The sequence below is a fragment of the Leuciscus leuciscus genome, assembly GCF_965113295.1.
Source record: "Leuciscus leuciscus genome assembly, chromosome: 10".
Classification (NCBI taxonomy): domain Eukaryota; kingdom Metazoa; phylum Chordata; class Actinopteri; order Cypriniformes; family Leuciscidae; genus Leuciscus; species Leuciscus leuciscus.
Window position 1 is genome coordinate 34,062,549 of NC_138734.1, and position 21,331 is coordinate 34,083,879.

Below are 21,331 nucleotides of genomic sequence, written 5' to 3' on the forward strand. Positions count from 1 at the left end.
GTTGATATAATTTTTAAACTTTTTTTTATCTTGAGTCAAGATATATACATACATACATATATATGGAGTCAGGCTTAATGAGTCATTCCCTAATTTATACAAATATCAGCCACATAGCCTATATATAATCAATAAAAAAAGATTTTTCACAAAAATAAATCAGCTAGGGAAGTTTACATAAATATCAGGCATAGGCTATATGCATTACGTAAGCGGAGCATAACGTTTAATAGCCTTCATTCAGTGATTCTGGTCCATCTATGTTTCTGTGAACGCATCTGTAGAGCTGAGCATCTCCAGCACGTGCGTGAGTGCTGAGCCATGGAACAGTGATGCTGGATCTACTGCGCCACCCGCATGAGCGCCAGAGAACTGCAAGCACTCAGCGCATTTAAAACCCCCTGCAAAGCACTGGGGGAGTTACAGTGCGAATTGGACTCTGTGAGTAAAAGTTCGCCCGGGATATTCTAGCGGACAGTAGGACAGATATACGAAAACATGGCAAACAAAGGACAGCAGCAGCCTCCCTACCTTCACTTGGCAGAGCTGACCGCATCACAGTTCCTGGATATCTGGAAACATTTTGATGCAGACGGTGAGTACAGATGCGCCGTTTATTCCACGGATTATGATTCTAAAAAAAGAACTAATTATGTCATAAGTGAAATTTTATCATTAAAAAAGCAGAAAAAAAGTTTGACGCTAACAATAAACACTTGTAAACACTAATGGTTCAATATCTCTGTGTGAATATTAAAGAATTTGGCAGTTTTTACGTGCGAAAAACAATTGATCAGAGAAATAAACTTAATTAACAACATTCGAACATTTATGACCCAATGTCATTGTAATCCGTTGGCTAATGCATAGATTGTAGACTATGGCGTGAAACAAACGTAGAAAATAATAAAATGGCCAAAAAAGTAATTTTCGAAATTGTGTAGAAACACGATATTGTTTCTATACACGATATATATATAGCCTACACACACGCACACAATACATCATATTAGCCTATTTTATGAACTCCATCCTGTCACAGATAGGCTACGTCATTTTTGTTGATGTTGCTTGATAATCATAACATTTTTAATGCACTGACTCTTCTTGGTATAAATCGAGAGTAGACTTCTACCACTGCTATGATCTAATAAGCCGTGGACAAAATCAGTGAAAACCTATAGGCCTACAACTTTTTTTTAATTGTTAATTAATTAGTATTATAATAGTATAATAGTAATTATAATAATCCAAATAGTATTGTGTCCCATTAGTGAAATTATTTATTTCTGTTTCACCGGAGCTGTATTTCAGAATACATAGTGATCTGTCCACCTCGACATCATTTTGTGCATCATGCCTGCGCTGATTGGGTTTCAGAAAGTTCACTTTCTCCAAAACGGTGTATTCCCAAGTTTATTTGAACGCATCCTGGGCATCTGTTATTTGCACATTGTTGGGATGATGGGGGTGTGTTCAAGGTCCTCATCACCCAGGACATCTTGTGAAGATCAGTTACAGGCAACAGGAACCGCATTATTCTGGGAGAGTTTTCTTACATCCTGCAATATCGAAAGCTGAAAATATCTCATTGACTAATTATTTATAATCATAATCGTATTCGTGGAGCAGATGTTATCGTTATTGGCAACTTGGTTAGTGTTTCTTTCCTGTTCGTTTTGTATAGCCTAAAAGAAAAAATACGTAGGGTAAATAACGTAGCCTACTATTTATCTACTTATCTATTAACCTACCTATCTCTTATATGAAACATTAAATGAAAGGTTCCTCATATAAAGTAAAAACAACGTTTTCAATTACAACGTTTCAAGTGTTTAAGTGCTTCAAGAGAGTTGGTGTTCGTGCTTAGCATGATTCCATTAAAAAGAAGGTAGGTACACAATCTGTAAAGTTTATGAGGGATGGCTTATGATATGTTTATTTAAAATGTAAGCAATTATAAATGTAACTGCTAAAAAATAGTTTTTAAGGAAGACAATGATCTGAAATTCACATTATTCACATTCACATTATCATAGAATAACTTCTAGAAGATATTGAGAAGCATCTGGAATTATTTTTCATTAAAGATGCTTTACCACTCATTCAAGTTGGCTTGATGGAAATTCCTTCCATTTTAGTATCAGTAAAGTTAGCTGCAACACAATTGAACTGGTTCAGCAAGTGACATGTTTTTGTTATGTCATAATCCAAAATGGCTACTCCAACACATCAGTTCTATATCCAAGATGGCTGGCCATGCCGGGAAAATTATGGTAATCGCATAGGCAGAGCCAACAGGTATAGAATTCAAATATGGTAGAAATGAATAGCCAATATGTATGCTTGGGCCATATTGCATATAAGCATGATGGAATCAACAATCTGTACACATTGACATTCTCAAAGACCATTAGTTCAAGGTGTAAACAAAAATCAAATTCATTGTAAAGAGAATGAATGGTTGTCATATCTCTGAAAATGTCAGAGCAATCATATCAGCACCAGATGGCAACATAGCAGTCAATTCCAACATACTCAGCAGGATTAATGCATGTATAAACTATTAATTATTATATATTGCACCCAACAATTTAGTAGATTAATTATTCTGCATAGATCTTTGTCTACAATCAATGTATGTAGTGTCCAGTCAGTGTTCATTCTCTCAACACAATAGACAGATCAATTGCTGACACACTAGTAAGATTGCCTGTCTTCAGCTCATAATATTTTCACAGCCATGCAGTGATGGTACTTCACATTTATTATAAATAACAGAAAGAGAATATTTCCCATGAGTCATGTGTCCAGCTGTCTAGAAATGCCACTATAATCCACAGGCAAATTCCTCAAAATAGTAGTTCACACTAAGACATTTCAAACATGATAATAGGACAATACTGATGTACCCACTGCAGTTCTCACTTCACACAACTTACAATCACTTTGGTGATGTATTAGGCCATAGACACAAAATCCCATTTCAAACGCGTACACATACACATATTTCCTTTGCATGAAGGGCCAATTTCCTGGCATGGGAAATTACCCCCAGATGGTAATATTGCATTTATTTGTGGGGGTAATTTAAAATTTCAGCGTATTCTCTGAAGCATCAAGAAGAATCTCCTTTTCGTCTTTTCAAATAAATGGCTTTAAAAGGCTCATACCGTAAGGCCCCCAATTAGAGGAAAAATGGGAAAGAGAAAGCCTTCAAAGCTTTAACTGGGAGACTAGCCATCAAAAGTTTTTAATTAAGAACTGTGTTACTTGGATTGGGTGCCAGCCAACAAACCAATCTAGAGTTAACCAGCTTCAAAGCAGCCATCTAGGCAATCTCATTACTTAGCATTTCCACTGAGAGTCAGTAGTTATCTAGTCATATAATGACAAACATCATTATAGATGAAGGCATCTCAGTAAGTACTGAACCATACTTCCTTATATTGCAGGAAATGGCTACATTGAGGATAAGGAGCTTGAAAACTTCTTTAGTCAGCTGGAGATTGCACGGAGAGGGGCTGGTGTGGTAAGTATACGGACAAGTGAAGAAGCATTAACATCTCATTATAAAGCACTGTGTCTTTCAAACTAAACTGCGGAATTCTCAAAGTAATGAGGGAACTTAGGAAAACCCAAACTAGCCCTTAACTGATATGTTTGGGCTTGGTGGAAAATATCTGCTGCTGTTATTGCTGCTGCTGCAGAGCAAGTATGGGACTTGCTATTGCCAAATCATACACTAAACGCTGCTTTGAGCAAGGAAGACATGCTGCTGCTGTATAATATAGCATACGTGAGTTACCTGTTGCAGATCTATACAGGTGGAGCTGGGGAAGATGAGAGGGTTTCTGAAAGCGTGCTGCGACTGCTACAGCAAATCCTGACCAAGTATTTGAAGGTTGAGCAGCGAGCTCATTGGCTACTGATACAGCAGGAACCAATCAGCTGTGCCCTACAGAGAATGATGTGATTGCAAGAACATTGAGATAAGGAACTATCAGCCTGCGCCATCTAGAATTTCATGACAGAACTTTTTAATATATTCTTAAAAATGTCTCCATGTTTTTTGGGGGGCTGGTTTTCCCATACAAAATAAAGTAAATGGGGTCCGATGTTGTTTTGGACCTAATTGACTTTCATTGTATGGACAAAAACAGTGGAAAAACATTCTTCAAAATGTGAACTATCACTTTAAGATATCAAAGCTACAGTGTGTCAGCGTCGCATCCACTGGCTCTACCAATGGCATGATTAGAGGGCGGGGCTAACTGTTTCGAAGAGTGGGCAGGTTTGAAACTTCAAAACATTAATGTTTTAACAGATAATGTTCATTATTTTTGCAATTCTATCTCTTTAGATGAGATCAACTAGAAACACTAAGACACTAGAGGAGACACTAAGACCCATTTCCTTTAACCCTAAAACACAATGCAATGCGTAATTCAAAATATGGGGAAAACACCTTTCAATGCTGTTTGTACAGAAAAATCTATATGGAAAATTCCTTCATATTAACAGAGTACAAGGGGCCCTATTTATACAGACTTTGCTTAGTGTGAACTGTGTGCAAATCAAATATATAAAGACCCCAGATGACTAGGCAGATGGCATCCAGGAAAGAGAGGACAGGAGATTTTATCTTTATCCCTGTATGTTCAACAATATAACAAGGGGAGCCTCATAAAGTTAGTAATTCTATTATCTGCCTTACATGTGGCAAGGAAGATGGCAGAGAACAATGTTCACCATTTCTAAAGTGCTAGCTTTGTCTAAACCTGAGAAGTACAAACTGATTAAAGCTTTTCCAATAAGCAAAGAATGAGAAGAAGGTTCATCTTGTTGTGCTGTCTTCATACAGGACCCCTCAAACGCAGCCTTTAAAGAGAAGATGACAGAGTTCATGCAGAAATTCGACAAGAACAAAGACGGAAGAATTGAGATGTCAGAGGTAGAAGAACACATCACTTACATCACTGTGACTTTGCCATTGACAAGCTTGTAAATATCCGGTACCCTGACCGCAATTATCCCATCATCCTTTCTGAGAAGAGGAAACTCTAATGCCACTCATGACTTTAATCAAACCTGTAACTTATTGATAGAGCTGTCCAAAAAGAGCCGGTCTCAAATAGGAAAAAAATTTAGGTTTTCATTTATTTACACTCCCTTGTTGTACGGGTGTCTAATCCAATCTATACTTTCCATCAGCTGGCTCAGATCTTGCCCACAGAAGAGAACTTCCTTCTCTGCTTTAGACAGTTTGTGGGATCCAGCGCTGAATTCATGGCAGTAAGTGATGATGCTACTTTTTCATTTTATAGATCCATGGTCATTTACATACATACATATATACATATATATAGACAGTATAAAACACAAATTTCCTCTTGGGAACCATACAAATATTTTCCCTATACTTATTCATTACAATACGTTGCCAAATACTACATTTCGGATGGTTTGATCATCAGAAAGTGACTGCCTCAATTATGTATTATGTCAAGTTGAAGAGAGAATGAACTAAGGAGAAAGGGAAGCTTTTTAATCATCCAGTGTGGTAGGCAAGCCTTTTAAAGGGATAGAATGAGTAAGTACAAACTTCTATTTTCAGATGCATGTATTATAGATGTGCTGCTGTAATTCTCCGTAGACCTGTAGAGGGAGGCATCTATCTTTGATAAGAGTCTGTGATGGAAACAAGGCCAGCTGCTAGATTAAAAAATTCATTAAATGGCATTTCTTGCTCCTTGCTCTAACAATGCACAGCTGCTTCGAATAGAAATGACAGAGATTATAATGAAAAAACTATTTTAATGAATGTACTGTAAGAATAATTCACCTATTATTTCTCCACTTACGCATTTACATGCACTCCTGTCCCTCTGATTTGTCAAACCTAAGATATATTGCACATATAATTATAAGCTGTACTGATGGTACAGTTACAGTATCTTTTTTGTATGTTTGTCTGTACACAGGCCTGGAGGAAATATGACACAGACCGCAGCGGTTTCATTGAGGCTAATGAACTTAAGGTAAGATTTCTATTACTTTTCCTGCTGTGGCCTTCACAACAATCCTGAAAAGAGTTTCCACAGCCACTAATGTGACGAGGCAGATGGAAACTATGCAAATTGGATTTGGTGGCTGGCATCCGAAGAGAGTATACAAATCACTACATTTGTAAACAAAGCAAATGAAGCAATGATCACTGAGGAGACGATGACCTCAAAAAAAAGTATAGCAGATGTCATGCTTAAGGGTGTTCACAAACCAGAACAGGAGGGGGTTTGTAAGATAATAAACTCTAAGAAGAAAAGGTTGTATATAGAACCGGATATAAAGGTATACAGTATATATATATATATATATATATAGAAGGGATCTGTCATTTGTTTCATTTATAGAATCTTTTAGGGGTTCCCATCATAGGAACACGTCATGGATTTAGTTTTAATTAATTCATGTAGTTTTAATTCACTTTTAATTAATTAATAAATGTTATGCTTGCAAACATAGATTATCAGTAGAAAATAATTAAATAACCCATTGAACATTAAAGTATAATGCAAAAGTATAATTTTACTTTATAATTAAAGTATAATTTTTGGCATAAATTGTTCTTTATAATTGAGTCAAGAACACAAGGTGTCTATATTGAACCTCATTGAACATTTTTGTAGTAGATGGGATAGCATATATATGTACATATATATCAGCTGACAATAGAGGTTTTGAAATCCTAGCGTTTTCTTTTAACAGATTTTTAAACTCTTAAACAATTATTTTAATTGAAATCGTCAAAATGTATATAAAATCATCATAATCTTTTTTCCAACAGGGCTTCCTCTCTGACCTGCTTAAAAAGGCAAACAGACACTATGACGACAAGAAATTGCAGGAATACACACAAACAATAGTAAGTTGTTGTCTTTGTGGTGCATTAGTCATTATCTTATCCTCCTAGTGTCTCCTAGTTACCCCATAACAAACATTAGACAAAAAAACTTGAAAGTTTTATTTTTCCTTTAAATCCTGGAGCCATTTGCCACCATGCTTGAGTGACTTGTACATGCACTGACCCCACGGGTTGTGTCTGCACTCCAGCTGTGCTAACATATGCCCACATCTTAAGGCCAGAGACACAAACCTGAATTAATCCAAGGCATGCCAGCTGGATAATTGAGAGCCTTAGTTGTCCTCTACCCACTTTGAAAAATAAAATAAGTTTAGAAATGTTGTGCAGCAATAGGACATATTGATTTTATAAAGAAATTTGAAGCAAGTTCAGGGGCCAGTTGCATAAACATAATGTGTCTTAAGAACAAGTACGAACAACGAGCAGTTAGTTACGTTTAACTGACTAACTGAAAAGTTTATGAACAGTCTTGAAGATAAAAATTTGATGACTAGCTTATAATACTAGTATTAGCAGTTTATGCAACCAGGATACTGTGTAAACATTTAAACTGCGCCATTCTCTCCTTTTTAGCTGAAGATGTTTGATCTAAATGGCGATGGGAAACTGGGTCTGTCTGAAATGGCGAGGTGAGAGAAAAAAGAAAAGAAAATCACATTCATATTGTAAGACACATCAACCCAATAATCATTTTTCTGTTTATGTCAAGGCTTCTGCCGGTTCAGGAGAATTTCTTGTTGAAGTTTCAGGTGAGAGCACATTCATACATGAAGTTTTTAGCTTGGTTTTAGTTTGAAATGTAATATTTTTAGTTACTGAACAATGTTTTTATTGCTGAACAGGGCGTCAAGCTGACTGCTGAGCAGTTCAACGCCATCTTTACATTCTATGATAAGGTGATGTATAATCCAGCAAGAACAGCTGAACGTCTTTTGCAGTGCTTTATGATATTGTGTGCACTGCTGTAGTGTTGCTGGAAATCTGATCTCACCCTCCTTTGTGAGCGCCTTCTGAATGCAAAACAGTGTCCCCATTCACCTGTGCATGAAAATGAGCTGAAGCACCTGCGCCTGTTTTTTTCTTCCAGCTTGGTGGTATCATCATTTGGAAAGGGATTTAAAATGCAAAATCAGAAGCACATTTACAACAGTTTAAGTGACAGCCACAAGTAATTACAGAAATCCCAATGAAAATTGCTTCAAGATGAAAATTGCTATTTAATGCTGTGCTACCACAAGTTCATCATTAGTCTTTCTCCAGTTAACTTACACAGACCAGACTTATGCCTTAGGAAGGCAAGATTATCTCATCATTGTTCTATGTAATCAATATCTTTGAGCAAATAGAGACCATTAGACAACAGCACCCGCTCACAGGCTTGCTATGAGGACCAACCTTCAGTTATACATGAAATGTAATCCACATGAACACAATGTGTATCAAATGTTAGCATTTAAGTGAACAATTAATGTAGAATTAGTCTCCTTCCCGCAGTCAAAATGCCTTTCTGTTGTTATGAAAAATATTGAGAGTGAGGCATCACATGCCAGGCCATCTAAGCACTTTTATGGCTTACAGTCATAAAATAAGAATAGAAACAGACTGGCGTTTGGAAAAAATTGCATTTCTAACAGGGATTCAGTCACTCAAAAGCCATCATTAAGCCAATATGGCTCTGTTCAAATGAACAGACTCTTGGATTATTTCACCAAAAAATAAAAATTCTGTCATCATTTACTTACCCTGATGTCCCTCCAAATCCATATTATTACTTTTTTCTATTGGACACCAAAGCTGGCTCTTTTCCATGCTAAAACAATAAATGGTGACCGAAGCTTTCAAGCATCAAAAAGGACACAAAAGCACTTTAAAAAATATCATTAGTGGTCTATACATCTGTATTCCACTGCCATTCGATCTAAATCTAAGCCTTATTCACTAAGTTTATGAGAGTAGTGCTTGATTCGTGAATGAATAGTTCTTTTGAGTCAGATATTTTCAGTGAATAAGTTAATCTATTTCACACAACTGGTCTGAATGATTCATCCACAAATTTGAATGATCCGACTCACACAGTGATTCGGTCGCTACAGTTCAATTTCAATGCGTTCCGCACACAAAGCTATTTTATGTCTCCTGGAATTTTAAAGTCTAGAGAAAAAAAAATCAGTACAAGAACATTCAAAAGGTTTTGTAAATTGTGAATTTCATGGGTGTTGTTTTCTTGCTTTCAAGGATGGAAATGGCTATATTGACGAGCAGGAGCTGGAGGCTCTCCTGAAGGACCTCTATGAGAAGAACCATAAGGTGAGATAAGAAGGCTCAGAAATAGTATAGCACTTCACAGTGACAAATAACAAAAGCAATCTTACAGTACTGTGCTTGTGTTTAACCTCAGGAGGTGGACACCAAGAGCCTGACTGGTTATAAGCAAAGCATCATGGCACTGTCAGACGGGGGAAAACTTTACCGCACAGAGCTGGAGATTGTCCTTTGCCGGGAGCCCATGCTGTAAATCGAGGCTTCCTGACCTTCATCTCAGCTCTGTTCCAGCTGCCTGAATACTGTAACCGTGTGCATGTGCCGGGCACCCCCGTCCCCCTTCCCATCCCCCTCTCGAAATGAGTTCTGAATGAGTGTGCACAGAAAAGCACAAAGTCTGTCCTCTCCCCTTCTTTCCTTTCCCTTCCCACAACCCCGATCGCCACAGCTTTCCTTCGCCTACAAACTGCAGCTACTATGATGCCCTCTGCTCAATTTTTAAACTATATATTTAAAGAAGAATCTTTCTGAAAGAGTAGCAGACTGATGGTCTAATATGATAAGATATTTATTTGGAGTGCTTGGCTTTAAATTCTTCTTCTGGTTTCTTCCCTTCCGTTTGGTTTCCTCTTCGGTTTGTTTTTGTCCTCATTTCATCTTATTCCTGCCCAATTATGTTTGGGTTTGTGGTGTGGTTTTTTTTGGCTGATACTGTTTAAGGATGTAACTGAGAGCATTAATAAAAGTAATGTGATATAAATTTGATGTTTTGTCATTTATTTGTTTTTGCTAATCCAGATGCTTGAGAATTTTTTTTTTTTTAAATACAATTTCAGGAATTTTTCTTTTACAGAACAGAACATATTTAACTCTTTGAAATTGTCCTTTGTTGCACGTACATCTCATCTGTACAGTCAGTTCTGTGACATGCTGGATGGAGACATCACATTTCTAGAAAACATCTTTCCCAATTGTGTCCAGATGCATTTAAACCACATTAAATAATTTATCTGCTAGACTTTCCTCTTACATAGCAGAGTTTGTAGAAATTCCTATCAATTAATCATCAGAACATGAATAATTAATCCAAATGCAGTTTTGGTTTTATAAATGGGGATTCTCTACACTGCTTGCATTGACTGATAACATTGCTCCAACGTACACTGATGATTTATTTAACTAAATCTTATCTGACAAAATCGAAACCTATATTTTATTTAACATTCTATATATTCTAATAATTTAGAATATTTACTGTTTAAAGTAAAAATAAATACTGATAATTAATTTAATATGTTAACTATTTTTCTTAAACATTTCTGCAGACTTTAAAAAAAAGAGCAATTAGACTCTATTTAACAGTTTCACAATGCTGACTTTTTTTTCTTAGCAAGTGTTCAAGTGATATCAGTGAGAATTTTGTTCAAAGCAAATGAACTGTAAAGGAAAAAAATATGAGACGGTTCCTCAGAATATATAAAAAGCTTTGCCCTTCCCATTTTTCCTTTTGAATAAAATTACCAGAAAGCATTCATACTCTGGTATTATGTCTATATTGTAATTGCTAGATTAATGAATTAATAAATGAAGAGAATCCTGTTCTTTTATTGATGATGTTTAAATATAGCTACTATGAATTTAATGGGGAATTGAGAGTGGATGGCTAAATTCACCTCTTCTCTATAGCCTTTCTACACTACAAAATGGGAAAGAGGCTATGTTCTTAAAAAAAAAAATTGTTATCTAAAGGTAATCGATGCAATGCTAATTGAAATTTGGAGGCCTTAGATGCCTTTTAATTAGGCATCTAAATACTTTTTAAGACTTGATGAAGCTGATCTATAAAACACATCTAATGGTGTAAAACAACAATTCAAAACAGTGTTGGATTAAATTAAAATGTGCCATAGTTCATAAAATTTTAGATACTGCAATCATTGCAATCAACAACAGATCTCATTCTTCTGACATTTATGTGTTTGGCAGATGCTTTTCCTACCAATGTTATTTTCATTAAAGTGAACAAATCACATTAACAGCAGTAACCAAGACACGCATCTGAGAAAACACCATACACAGGCTTGGAATCCACTTTCTAGGCTATGCTTCAAACATTAATAGCTCACAGCAACTACAAATACACTAAACTTCTAAGATGAAGATGTAACAGCTTCCAGCTTATCTTCCCCGGATCTCCTGCAAGGCAGACAAGGATGTTACCACTAAAGCACCAATGCTCTCTGCCACTCAGCATATGCTAATATAATTATAAAGGCCTTTAATGTCCTTCAGGCTCATTGCGAGCCTCATAAGTCTCATAGAAAATTGAAAGCATAAAAGGGAAAAGGGGGATGGGGGATGGTAGCTAAGATCAAGAAAGGACAAGCAAAAATGAGCTTAAATGGATGATGAATGGTCATGATGCTAGGATGGAGGCTCAAGGATTCATTCTTTACTCATGCACTAAATGCTGAAAATATGCCAAGCATGTCTGGCAGTCATTGTAACGTTAATTTGTGATGTCATACATGTCAGTATTCACAGCATTTGAAAGTAAACTGCAGAACTCAGTAGAGATGCAGTATAGAGACATCAGCCTTTATATATATAGCCAATAGAGAGAGAGGTGAGCCTTTCACTGGTATTTGCACTTAAAATAGTGAGGGGGTTCAACAGTTCTGCAACGTGTGGAGCAACAATGACTCCAAGTGGCCACTTATTATAATTGCACTAGTATGTCAATATGCATATGACATGGAATTTGATACAGTAGCCTACACAGGCAATAATTATACACTGTAAAATGTTTTTTTTGTTATTTTTTTTTTGTTATTGGAGTGCTATGTTTATACTGTAAGGAAATACTATTTCAGACATTTTACTTCAAAATGGCACGTTTAATTCAATGCGACGTTAATTGTCATTTCTTTGTAATTATTTCAATTTCTGAGGGAAAAGTGTTCCAAAGTAAACCCTACAACAATTTTTTTTTTTCAGTGTAACGTTACAGAAAAAAAATTCCAGTTAAACCAGTTACTCTTAGCTGGCTTAGGCTAGTCGTCGAGTCCATAGACAGTATATAAACGGTCGAGTCCCATTTACTGTACTACCTCTTGTCTCCAGCAGCAATGCAATGCAATGTCCTTGGAGGCGCTATAATCAACACATGCAGAGCACACAAGTTCAAGTAACGTTAACCCAGCCAGTGTGCGTTAGTCTTCCTCCAAGTCATCTGTGCTTCCAGCAATGGCCCTGTTGCAATCCAGCAAGATTTTGACTAATGTCGGGGCTCAGGCCCCTGTTTTAGCAGTCTTACAGCTCCGTGCAAGGTAATTTGAGGCTTTATTTTTCTTGTGCAAACACTCTGTTGACAAGTTAGCTTGTGCTAGCGAGTTAGCGCCGCGGACTGACTAGAGCAGCACCGCTGAAAGTTACTCTACTGTAACATATCGTTAGCCTCATAGCATAATTGCCTAAGTCATATTTCAATGTTTTTGGAAAACAAGAAAAAACACAAAATTACTTAGGCAATTATGCTATGAGGCCAACGATATGAGACTTTAACCTTGAATGCCTCCTTCATTCATTGTGCTTATAATTCAACATAGTTATTAATGCTTTTGATGTTTACCGAGTGTTTTTTTATCTTTCAACATGACATTTTTATTTCATATATGATGACTGTGAATGTCAGAAGTTATAATATAATATCACTAATAATAGGGCTTTGACAAGCGATCAGAGTTGATGAGATCCACACAGGCAAGATTTTTCAAGTTAAGTGTTCATAATGACATTACATTAGTGATATATCAGGTTCAGCCAGGCCTAACAGTTAGCTTGCTACTGTCTGACACAAGATTATATTTTCTGTCTATTTAATGGCATTATCATGATTGAGATGAAAAAACAGCCTCCCTATAAAAACTTATTTTCTGTTACTGCTGTTTCTGTTAAAGTATTAAGTTGCATTGCAATTTTTTTTTTATACTAAATATTATTTATTTTATCTACTTGTGTTTTATATTCGCTCTAACTTTATTATTTATTTATTAATGTATCTGCTAGGAGGGCACTTAACATTTTTGGAACATAATTCATAAATTCATTAATTTACTTTATTATTTATCTTCTTACTTATTTACTTTATTTTTATATATCTTCTTATTTTTATTTACTTGCCTATTTATTTTTCTTTATTGTCTGTCAGCTTTGGGTTTACTTAATTATATGCTATATAAATGATCTGTGACTTGAGTAGGAACATAAAAGGAACATGTAATGCCTTTACGCCTACTTCCTCAGATTGGGCCAATCACTACAGTCTGCGCTAAGTCAGAGACAGGAATGCTTCCACATAAAACCCCATATGTCCTGTAAAATTACATTATTGTCATTAATTAATGTTCTACACTTAGGGTTTTGATTGTTATTGAGGATAAAAAAGTAGCAGTATATGTCTTAAATTCAAAAGCTGAGAGTACAGCAACAGTGCACATAGTATGGTTTTTATTGTAGTTCTAGTTGCTGATTGGTTCAAATGACTGACATTCAGAGCTGGGTTGAAAAGGGCAGTATGTGAGTGTGACACATGATTGGTTCTGATGCAGAGGGTGGGGTGTTGTTCACCTCTCTTCATTGGTTTACCACACTTTATGTGGGTGGGGTTTATATTGGAATTATACTCCCATTTTACACTGGTGATTACAGAGATGGCCTACTGTTTGTCTTGGCAAGCTAGCAGAATCTTTATTTAGAATGACATGGCCATTCTGAACCTGTGTGCCAAGCATCCATCAGAACAAATACAGTCATGCAATGTGCTTAAACTTGGAGTTTAAAATTCCTCTACTGTTAATGTTCAGATATGAAGTCTCATTAGTGGAGTTTAGCAGTCTAGCTCAAGCTGTTATTGACTTCCTTCCAGTTTAGCAAGAACTAAAACTCTGTAATGATAATCAGCTTATGATAAACTTATCCATCTTCTTGGAGAATTTTTAATGAGACGTTCAAAGAATGGGTAGATTTTGTATATGCAAAGAAATTTTCGGGCCAGTGAAAAGAGAAGGTGGTCTGTATTAAATTATTATGGATGTTTGAATTTCAGTCTTCTGCACTGCTCTAAATTCTTTGGGGTTCACTGCTATAATAACAGTGTTTGGCCTTCCTTCCAAAAGTATTTAAAAATTAAACAATTTACAATTTAACTATTAACATCAATTTTCCTATGACAACACACAGTCATAACAATTTGACTGGAGCAGCGTACTTGCACTCAATAGTTAACCTAAAAGTATTCTTTTTTTTTCACAGCTCATGGTGGACTGAGGTACAGATGGGACCCCCTGATCCCATCCTGGGTGTCACGGAGGCATTCAAACGTGACACCAACCCCAAAAAGATGAACCTCGGAGTAGGAGCTTATAGAGATGATCAGGGCAAGCCGTTTGTCCTTAACTGTGTCCGAAAGGTTTGTCATAACGTAACAATTGGCATACGATATGATTATGCAAGGATCTTGTTAGATTTTCCTGAATCACCCTGGCCTGTTTTATCTTCTAAAATGCTTTTTGTTATATAGCTGACATACATTTAAAACAGCAATTGTCCATAATTCTATCCACTTCCAATCAGCCAAATAAAGTTTTAATATTCTAATCCCTGCTCAAAACAAATGACAGAATTTGGTATTGTCAGGCTGAGGCCCAGATTGCTGCTAAGAAGTTGGATAAAGAGTACCTTCCTATTGGAGGGTTGGCAGACTTTTCAAAGGCCTGCGCTCAGCTGGCTCTAGGACCTGATAATGAGGTCTTAAAGAGCGGAAGAGTAAGTACTTTAAAGCAATGCATTTTAAAAGGAAGTATTTTGCTTATTAAATTATTAGATGTGATTATTAATTCCCAGTTCTTTTTGCACGCAGAGCATCACTGTCCAGACGATCTCAGGAACCGGATCTCTACGTATTGGTGCTAACTTTTTGGTATGTAGTTAATATATTATTTCATAATATATTTGTTTTGTTTTATATGTGGCTGTCATAGAGCACAACAGAAGTGACCCATCCTATTCCTTCGTATGTTTATAAACCTTTAGAAACAAATACTAAGTATGATTTAAAAAGAATATTTTATTTACTTGCCAAATTTTACACTACCATTCAAAAGTCTGGGGTTGGTAAGATTTTTTTTCCATGTTTTTGAAAGAAGTCTCTTCTGCTCACCAAGGCTGTATTTATTTATTTGATTGAAAATATAGTAAAAACAGTACTATTGTGAAATATTTTTACGATATACAATAAATGTTTTCTATTCAATACATTTTAATTTATTCATGTGATGGAAAGCTGAATTTTCAGCTGAATGATGCTTCAGAAATCATTCTAATATGCTGATTTTGTGCCCAAGAAACATTTGTTATTATTATCATAGTTGAAAACAGTTGTGCTGCTTAATATTTTTGTGAAAACTTATACAGTTTGTTCAGGATTTTTTATTTTATATAATATTTTACTGTTACTACATTTACTACATTTTGATCAATAATGATGTATTACTTTCTAAAAATAAATTACAAACCCCAAACTCTTGAACGGTAGTGTATATTGTATTTGTTTTTGATTTATTTATCTCATTCCCAATGCTTCATGGGACGAGTTGTCCACCGGTTCATCAATGAATTGAAGGGCACAGTCTTGTAGCTAATAGTTTTTCATTCTTTCATATATTTTTGTGCTTTTAATTTGAGTTTGTAATGCGTTGTTAGGCCTGATTGTTTTTGTTTTGATTTCTGGTTATTGGTTGTAAAGGTAGTTCAAATAACAAGTACTCACATCACTTCTTCTTGGCTAGTCACGATTCCATAACGTGTCCCGGGACGTGTACCTGCCTAAACCCTCCTGGGGAAACCACACCCCTATCTTCAGAGATGCGGGCATGCAGCTAAATGCTTACACCTACTATGACCCTAAAACCATTGGCTTTGACCTTAAAGGAGCCTTGGATGATATTTCAGTAAGAATTTTTTTTTATATCTTGTACTTTATTGGGAATAAGCATTGTACATTTGTTGCATTTTAGCTCTCTTCTTTTCTTCTGATCCACCTTTTAAGTATGAAGGATAATTCTGGATAACGTAATGGGCCCTATCTTGCACCCAGCGCAATTGACTTTGTACACCGACGCATGTATCATTCCTATTTTGCACCCGTGCAAAGCAGACTTTTCCCTCCACAGAAGCACGTCGGTTAACTAAGAAATACACTTGCGCTCCCGGGGGCGGTTCAGCGCAAAGAGGAGGCGTGTTCCGGCACAAACGTTCCCTCATGCTATTTTACAGGTTTAGAAAACAATTCCGCCACTGACCGAAAAAAACTTTTTCGGTTGCGCATGTTATTCATATGCTATTTTAAGGGCGCATGCTTGGCAATAATTAATGTAGCGTGTGCACAACGCGCATACACTTTGATTCTCTCATCTACACAGAAGCAGCAGTTCTCATTTTTGCAAATCATACATTATTACGATAGATAGATAGATAGATAGATAGATAGATAGATAGATAGATAGATAGATAGATAGATAGATAGATAGATAGTTTATTATAAAAGCATACATCTAGCTTACACATTTACCCAAATTATCACACGACTGTTTAACCGAAGTTAATTTGGGTGTGTTTCTCCATCCCCAATGTCACTTCTCGGTGTTTTACGGCCCTGACGAGAACGTCGGTCTCCTCGGCTGTGAACCGCTCCTGGCGTGCGCCTGGCAAATCCGCCCGTTATAATAGGAATCCGCTTTAGAACAAGCGCGCCTGCTCTTAAAGGGAATGTGAGATGACGCTCTGATTGGTTTATTTCGCGTTACGCCCAAACCACACCTATGAATAATGAAGCTACTTCAGACCAACCCATTTTAGATTTGCGTCGGGCGCAAGAGTCATTTATCCCGCCGGTATAATAGCAACAGCGCCCAAGACCCGCCCACAAAGTTACTTGTGTTTCGCGCTTGATACTTGCGTTTCAGATCGTTAAAATAGGGCCCAATATGTGGAGTATTTGTATAAATGAAGTGTGTGTTGGGGGGGGGGATGTTTTTCCCACAAATGAAATCAGATTTATGTATTTATTTATTTCTCTTTCAGAAAATCCCTGAGAAGGGTGTTATTGTTCTGCATGCGTGCGCTCATAATCCCACAGGAGTGGACCCAAAGCCTGAGCAGTGGAAAGAGTTGGCTGCTCTGATCAAGGTAACTAGTTTTGGCGTTAAATTAAAGTCCAAAATCAAGCGGACTGCAGGTCTCAGAAAAGCTACTTATTGACGAGACAGAAACATATAGTTGGAATGAAATCCTTATCTTTGTTTGACCGTTTGGATCGATAAAAGAATGACTGTCCTCAGTCTCAAATGAATGACTATTTCAGTGATAATAAGATTCTTCACTCTCATTTCAACAGAAAAGAAATCTCCTGGTGTTCTTTGACATGGCTTACCAGGGATTTGCCAGTGGCGATATCGATCGTGACGCTTGGGCTGTGCGTTATTTCATTGAGCAGGGGCACAACATTCTTCTGTCCCAGTCTTTTGCAAAGAACATGGGCCTGTATGGTGAGTATACAAATATATGGTGAATATACAAATATATTGTTAAAACAAATCCTTGCTAATTACAATTATATAAAAGTTAATAATTCCCTAATTCAAAAGTCTCGTCTCACCAAGGCTGCATTTGTTTGATCAAAAATACAATAAAAACAGTAATAATGTGTAATAGTATCACAATTTAAAAGAACTTTTTTCTGTTTTAATATATTTTAAAATGTAATTTATTCCTGTGATGGCAAAGCTGAATTTCCAGCATCATTACTCCAGTCTTGTGTCACATGATCCTTCATAAATCATTCTGATATGCTGCTCAAGAAATATTATTATTATTATTATCAATGATAAAAACAGCTGTTTAAACGAATGAGAGAATGTTAGAAAAAACAGTATTTGAAATAGAAATCTTTTGTACCATTATAAATGCCTTTCCTGTCACTGTTGATCAATTTAATGCATCCCTGCTGAAAAAAAGTATTAATTTCTTATAAATGGTAGTGTAAGTGTAATCTCACTTGTTTTTAACTTGTTTATCCTTAAACAAGTGAAAATTCTCCCACTATAGTAAGAGAAAATACACTGTACAGATATATTATTGAGTCAATTTATCATTCAAGGATTCAAGGATTTGTGTTATATTTGGAAAATTAGAGAAAATACTTGTGGAGAATTATTTAGATTTTAAAGTTAATACTCTGTACCTTTGCGTCTTCAGGTGAGCGTGTAGGGGGCTTCACGGTGGTGTGTAAGGATGCTGAAGAGGCGAAGCGTGTGGAATCCCAGCTGAAAATTCTCATCCGACCCATCTACTCCAACCCACCCATGAACGGAGCTCGCATCGCCTCCACTATCCTCAACACACCCGAACTCTACAAAGAATGGTGAGTCCAGAGATGAATCGCCGTCATGAACACAGCCAATGAGAACTGAGCTCTACAGACTGTGGCTCGACTGTTTTTCTGGTAGGCTCGAGGAGGTGAAAGGCATGGCCAACCGTATCATTAGGATGAGAGAGATGCTTGTTTCAAACCTTAAGAAGGAGGGCTCCACTCACAACTGGCAGCATGTCACTGACCAGATCGGAATGTTCTGCTTCACGGGACTCAAAGCGGAGCAGGTAAGTCAAGAGGAAGTGCATTCTGGGTGTCTCTGATAAGGCCTCAGCCTTTTCTCATTGGCTCTCTCTGCTTGTCTTCTTTGTGACTCTTTGTCAGGTGGAGCGTCTGATTAACGAATTCTCTATATACATGACAAAAGATGGCCGGATCTCCGTGGCTGGTGTGACGTCTGCAAACGTGGAATATCTAGCACACTCCATCCACGCTGTCACCAAGTGAAGCTGGCAGCAGACAGAGAGCAAGCAAAAAGTAATTTAGATGATATAAAGTCCTCTGCTGCCTGTCTTTTAGAACAAGATATGAAATAGAACTAATGTAGACTTCTAGTTCACTTAATTTGGAATTATAAATGTAAAAGGTAGTTCACCCAAAAATGAAAATTCTGTCATCAATCACTCACCCTCATGTTGTTACAAACCCATAAGACCTTTGTTCATCTTTGGAACACAAATGAATCTGTTTGTCATATAAAGTGAATGTGTCTCATGTGGAGATGACCATATGGATTATGATTATGATCTCTTTATGAACTTTTCGAAGCATGGTAGTTGCGTAGCTGTCAATGGAGGGACAGAAATCTCCCAGATTTAATTAAAATTGTCTTCATTTGTGTTCCGAAGATGAACGAAAGTCTTACGGGTTTAGAATGACATGAGGGTGAGTTATTAATGACATAATTTAAATTTTTGTTGTGAATTATCCCTATAATTCATGACTATGAATGTGAGCCCCTGAATAAATTAAGGCAGAATAATAAAAACAAGCTTTAAAGGATATCGCTTATCAGTGCTGATACAGGAAATCATGATAAGAATATTTTTATGGTCCAAAATATGCTGATATATCAATTAACAACATGTTTATTAAAGTTAGGGAAATAACTGAAAGGAGTAAACAAGATTTCATGTTTGGACATTAATTGTAAAATCTCTTTAGGACTGTAAGTCTTTATCATGGCAATTACTCTTATCAAAGTGATGATCCGGCATTAAAAGTCTTCTTGAGCTGTAACTTGTTCTGCTTAGACAAGTTTGTGACGATAATGCAGTTATTCTATACCGAGGTATTGTAACCTGCAATGTCAGCGTCTACTAGTGAAGAAAGATTGCCCATAGTGTTTGCACTACACGTGTTCTTGCGTAATTTATTATAAATTTATCTTGCTATTCTGTGTAATTGTCACAGATATCACACATAAAAAATAAATCATTAGGAATTCACTCATCCTAGCTGGCCATTAAACTGGATCTGATTTGTCAAAAAATTTGTTTGTGCATCTGTGGGCAAAATCGAATCGATCCATTTTATAATAAAAACCAACTTTAAAACATATATTGTAACTGATATTTCAGTGGTTAATCAATGCTTTAAGAAAAGCTTTGCTTCTTTAATCCTGTGTATGGCTGATGATTATGTAAACATGCAGTTTGTAAGGATAATTCTGTTTTGAAAAACGGTTAAAATATATATATTTGTATAACTGATTATTGAGTTGCTAAAGGAAATTAAGCGGTTTATGAAATGTCCAAAGTTCTTTATCGAAAATGAAATGTCACGAGTGATATTGTATGAACAATAAAATGAATAAAAGTGAGCTCAACGAAAACCCACGTTTGATTATTTTATTTTTTTGTGATGCTTGTGTTCAAAACATTTTGTGGGTCATATGATCGTATTTTATAATAAAGCTACTTTAAATAAGTCAATAGCTGTGTCCCAATGTGAAGGCTGCATCCTCCGAAGGCCGTATTTGAAGGCCGATTGCGTCACAGTGGCGCAACGAAGGATGTCCCAATTCAAAGGCTGCACACTTGGGTTGTGTTCCAGTCCACTTTTAGACACGCACTTACGAACTTCCCTATGCACTTCCCCTCGGGGGAATCCTTGCTGCCATTTTGAAGTGCGTTCCACTTCGTGAAGTGCGTTCCACTTCGTGAAGTGGACGAGGGAAGTTTATATGGACAGACCCTCGTTCCCTCGATTTTGACCAAGGGAGCGAGTCTACTGCATATGTACACTTCAGGCTCCTATATGTCCCACAATGCAGTACGATTGTGACGTCCCCACAGATCTCATCTAATCGCCACCACAACAAACAACTCTATGATATATGAATTCCAATTTTATTTATTTTTTTTAAACAACCCAAACACACCTATAAACATTTAGATGCTGCATTAAACAAATTCTTAAAGGGAAAAAATTAAAATTAATTAATAAATCAACTCCATAGCTGATTCCAAGTGATCAAGGGCTTCAGCCCATTGCAGTTTCCGCCAGTAGTGGGCACTCGTGCAACGTAAGCAATGACGTACATCCGAGTGAACGAGACGGAGGGAAGTTAGCGAATGAAGGGCATGACAATTGGAACGCAGCATACGCTGATTTCACGCAGCCGTTATTCTGAAATCGAAAGCGAGGCTCCG

General features: G+C 36.6%; 2 protein-coding genes and 1 long non-coding RNA gene across 3 annotated transcripts; 2 read left to right on the forward strand and 1 right to left on the reverse strand.

The window, feature by feature from the left end:
- Nucleotides 1-433: 433 nt before the first annotated feature.
- Nucleotides 434-9,941, forward strand: calb2a (calbindin 2a). Its single transcript, XM_082182041.1, has 11 exons — nt 434-595; nt 3,456-3,532; nt 4,865-4,954; nt 5,215-5,295; nt 5,985-6,041; nt 6,848-6,925; nt 7,499-7,554; nt 7,635-7,674; nt 7,768-7,821; nt 9,161-9,232; nt 9,324-9,941. The coding sequence occupies exons 1-11, from the start codon at nt 499-501 to the stop codon at nt 9,438-9,440; spliced, it is 819 nt and encodes a 272-aa protein (XP_082038167.1). The 5' UTR covers nt 434-498; the 3' UTR covers nt 9,441-9,941.
- Nucleotides 9,942-12,348: 2,407 nt separating this feature from the next.
- Nucleotides 12,349-20,511, forward strand: got2a (glutamic-oxaloacetic transaminase 2a, mitochondrial). Its single transcript, XM_082181973.1, has 10 exons — nt 12,349-12,516; nt 14,501-14,657; nt 14,885-15,013; nt 15,108-15,167; nt 16,036-16,197; nt 17,330-17,434; nt 17,643-17,793; nt 18,503-18,668; nt 18,754-18,904; nt 19,002-20,511. The coding sequence occupies exons 1-10, from the start codon at nt 12,434-12,436 to the stop codon at nt 19,122-19,124; spliced, it is 1,287 nt and encodes a 428-aa protein (XP_082038099.1). The 5' UTR covers nt 12,349-12,433; the 3' UTR covers nt 19,125-20,511.
- On the reverse strand, nt 16,035-17,415 carry LOC309507685. Its single transcript, XR_014209209.1, has 2 exons — nt 17,289-17,415; nt 16,035-16,270 (listed from the first exon to the last, which is right to left on the reverse strand). It is a non-coding gene; the product is annotated as an uncharacterized lncRNA (long non-coding RNA).
- Nucleotides 20,512-21,331: the final 820 nt, after the last annotated feature.

What these genes read in the sequence shown, in the direction of transcription:
- calb2a (XM_082182041.1), top strand. Translation starts at nt 499, where the DNA reads ATGGCAAACAAAGGACAGCAGCAGCCTCCCTACCTTCACTTGGCAGAG. An exon ending in GAAACATTTTGATGCAGACG is followed by an intron (nt 596 to 3,455) that starts GTGAGTACAGAT and finishes CTTATATTGCAG; the next exon opens with GAAATGGCTACATTGAGGAT. An exon ending in GGTCTGTCTGAAATGGCGAG is followed by an intron (nt 7,555 to 7,634) that starts GTGAGAGAAAAA and finishes GTTTATGTCAAG; the next exon opens with GCTTCTGCCGGTTCAGGAGA.
- got2a (XM_082181973.1), top strand. Translation starts at nt 12,434, where the DNA reads ATGGCCCTGTTGCAATCCAGCAAGATTTTGACTAATGTCGGGGCTCAG. An exon ending in GTCTTACAGCTCCGTGCAAG is followed by an intron (nt 12,517 to 14,500) that starts GTAATTTGAGGC and finishes TTTTTTTCACAG; the next exon opens with CTCATGGTGGACTGAGGTAC. An exon ending in GAGCCTTGGATGATATTTCA is followed by an intron (nt 16,198 to 17,329) that starts GTAAGAATTTTT and finishes TTTCTCTTTCAG; the next exon opens with AAAATCCCTGAGAAGGGTGT.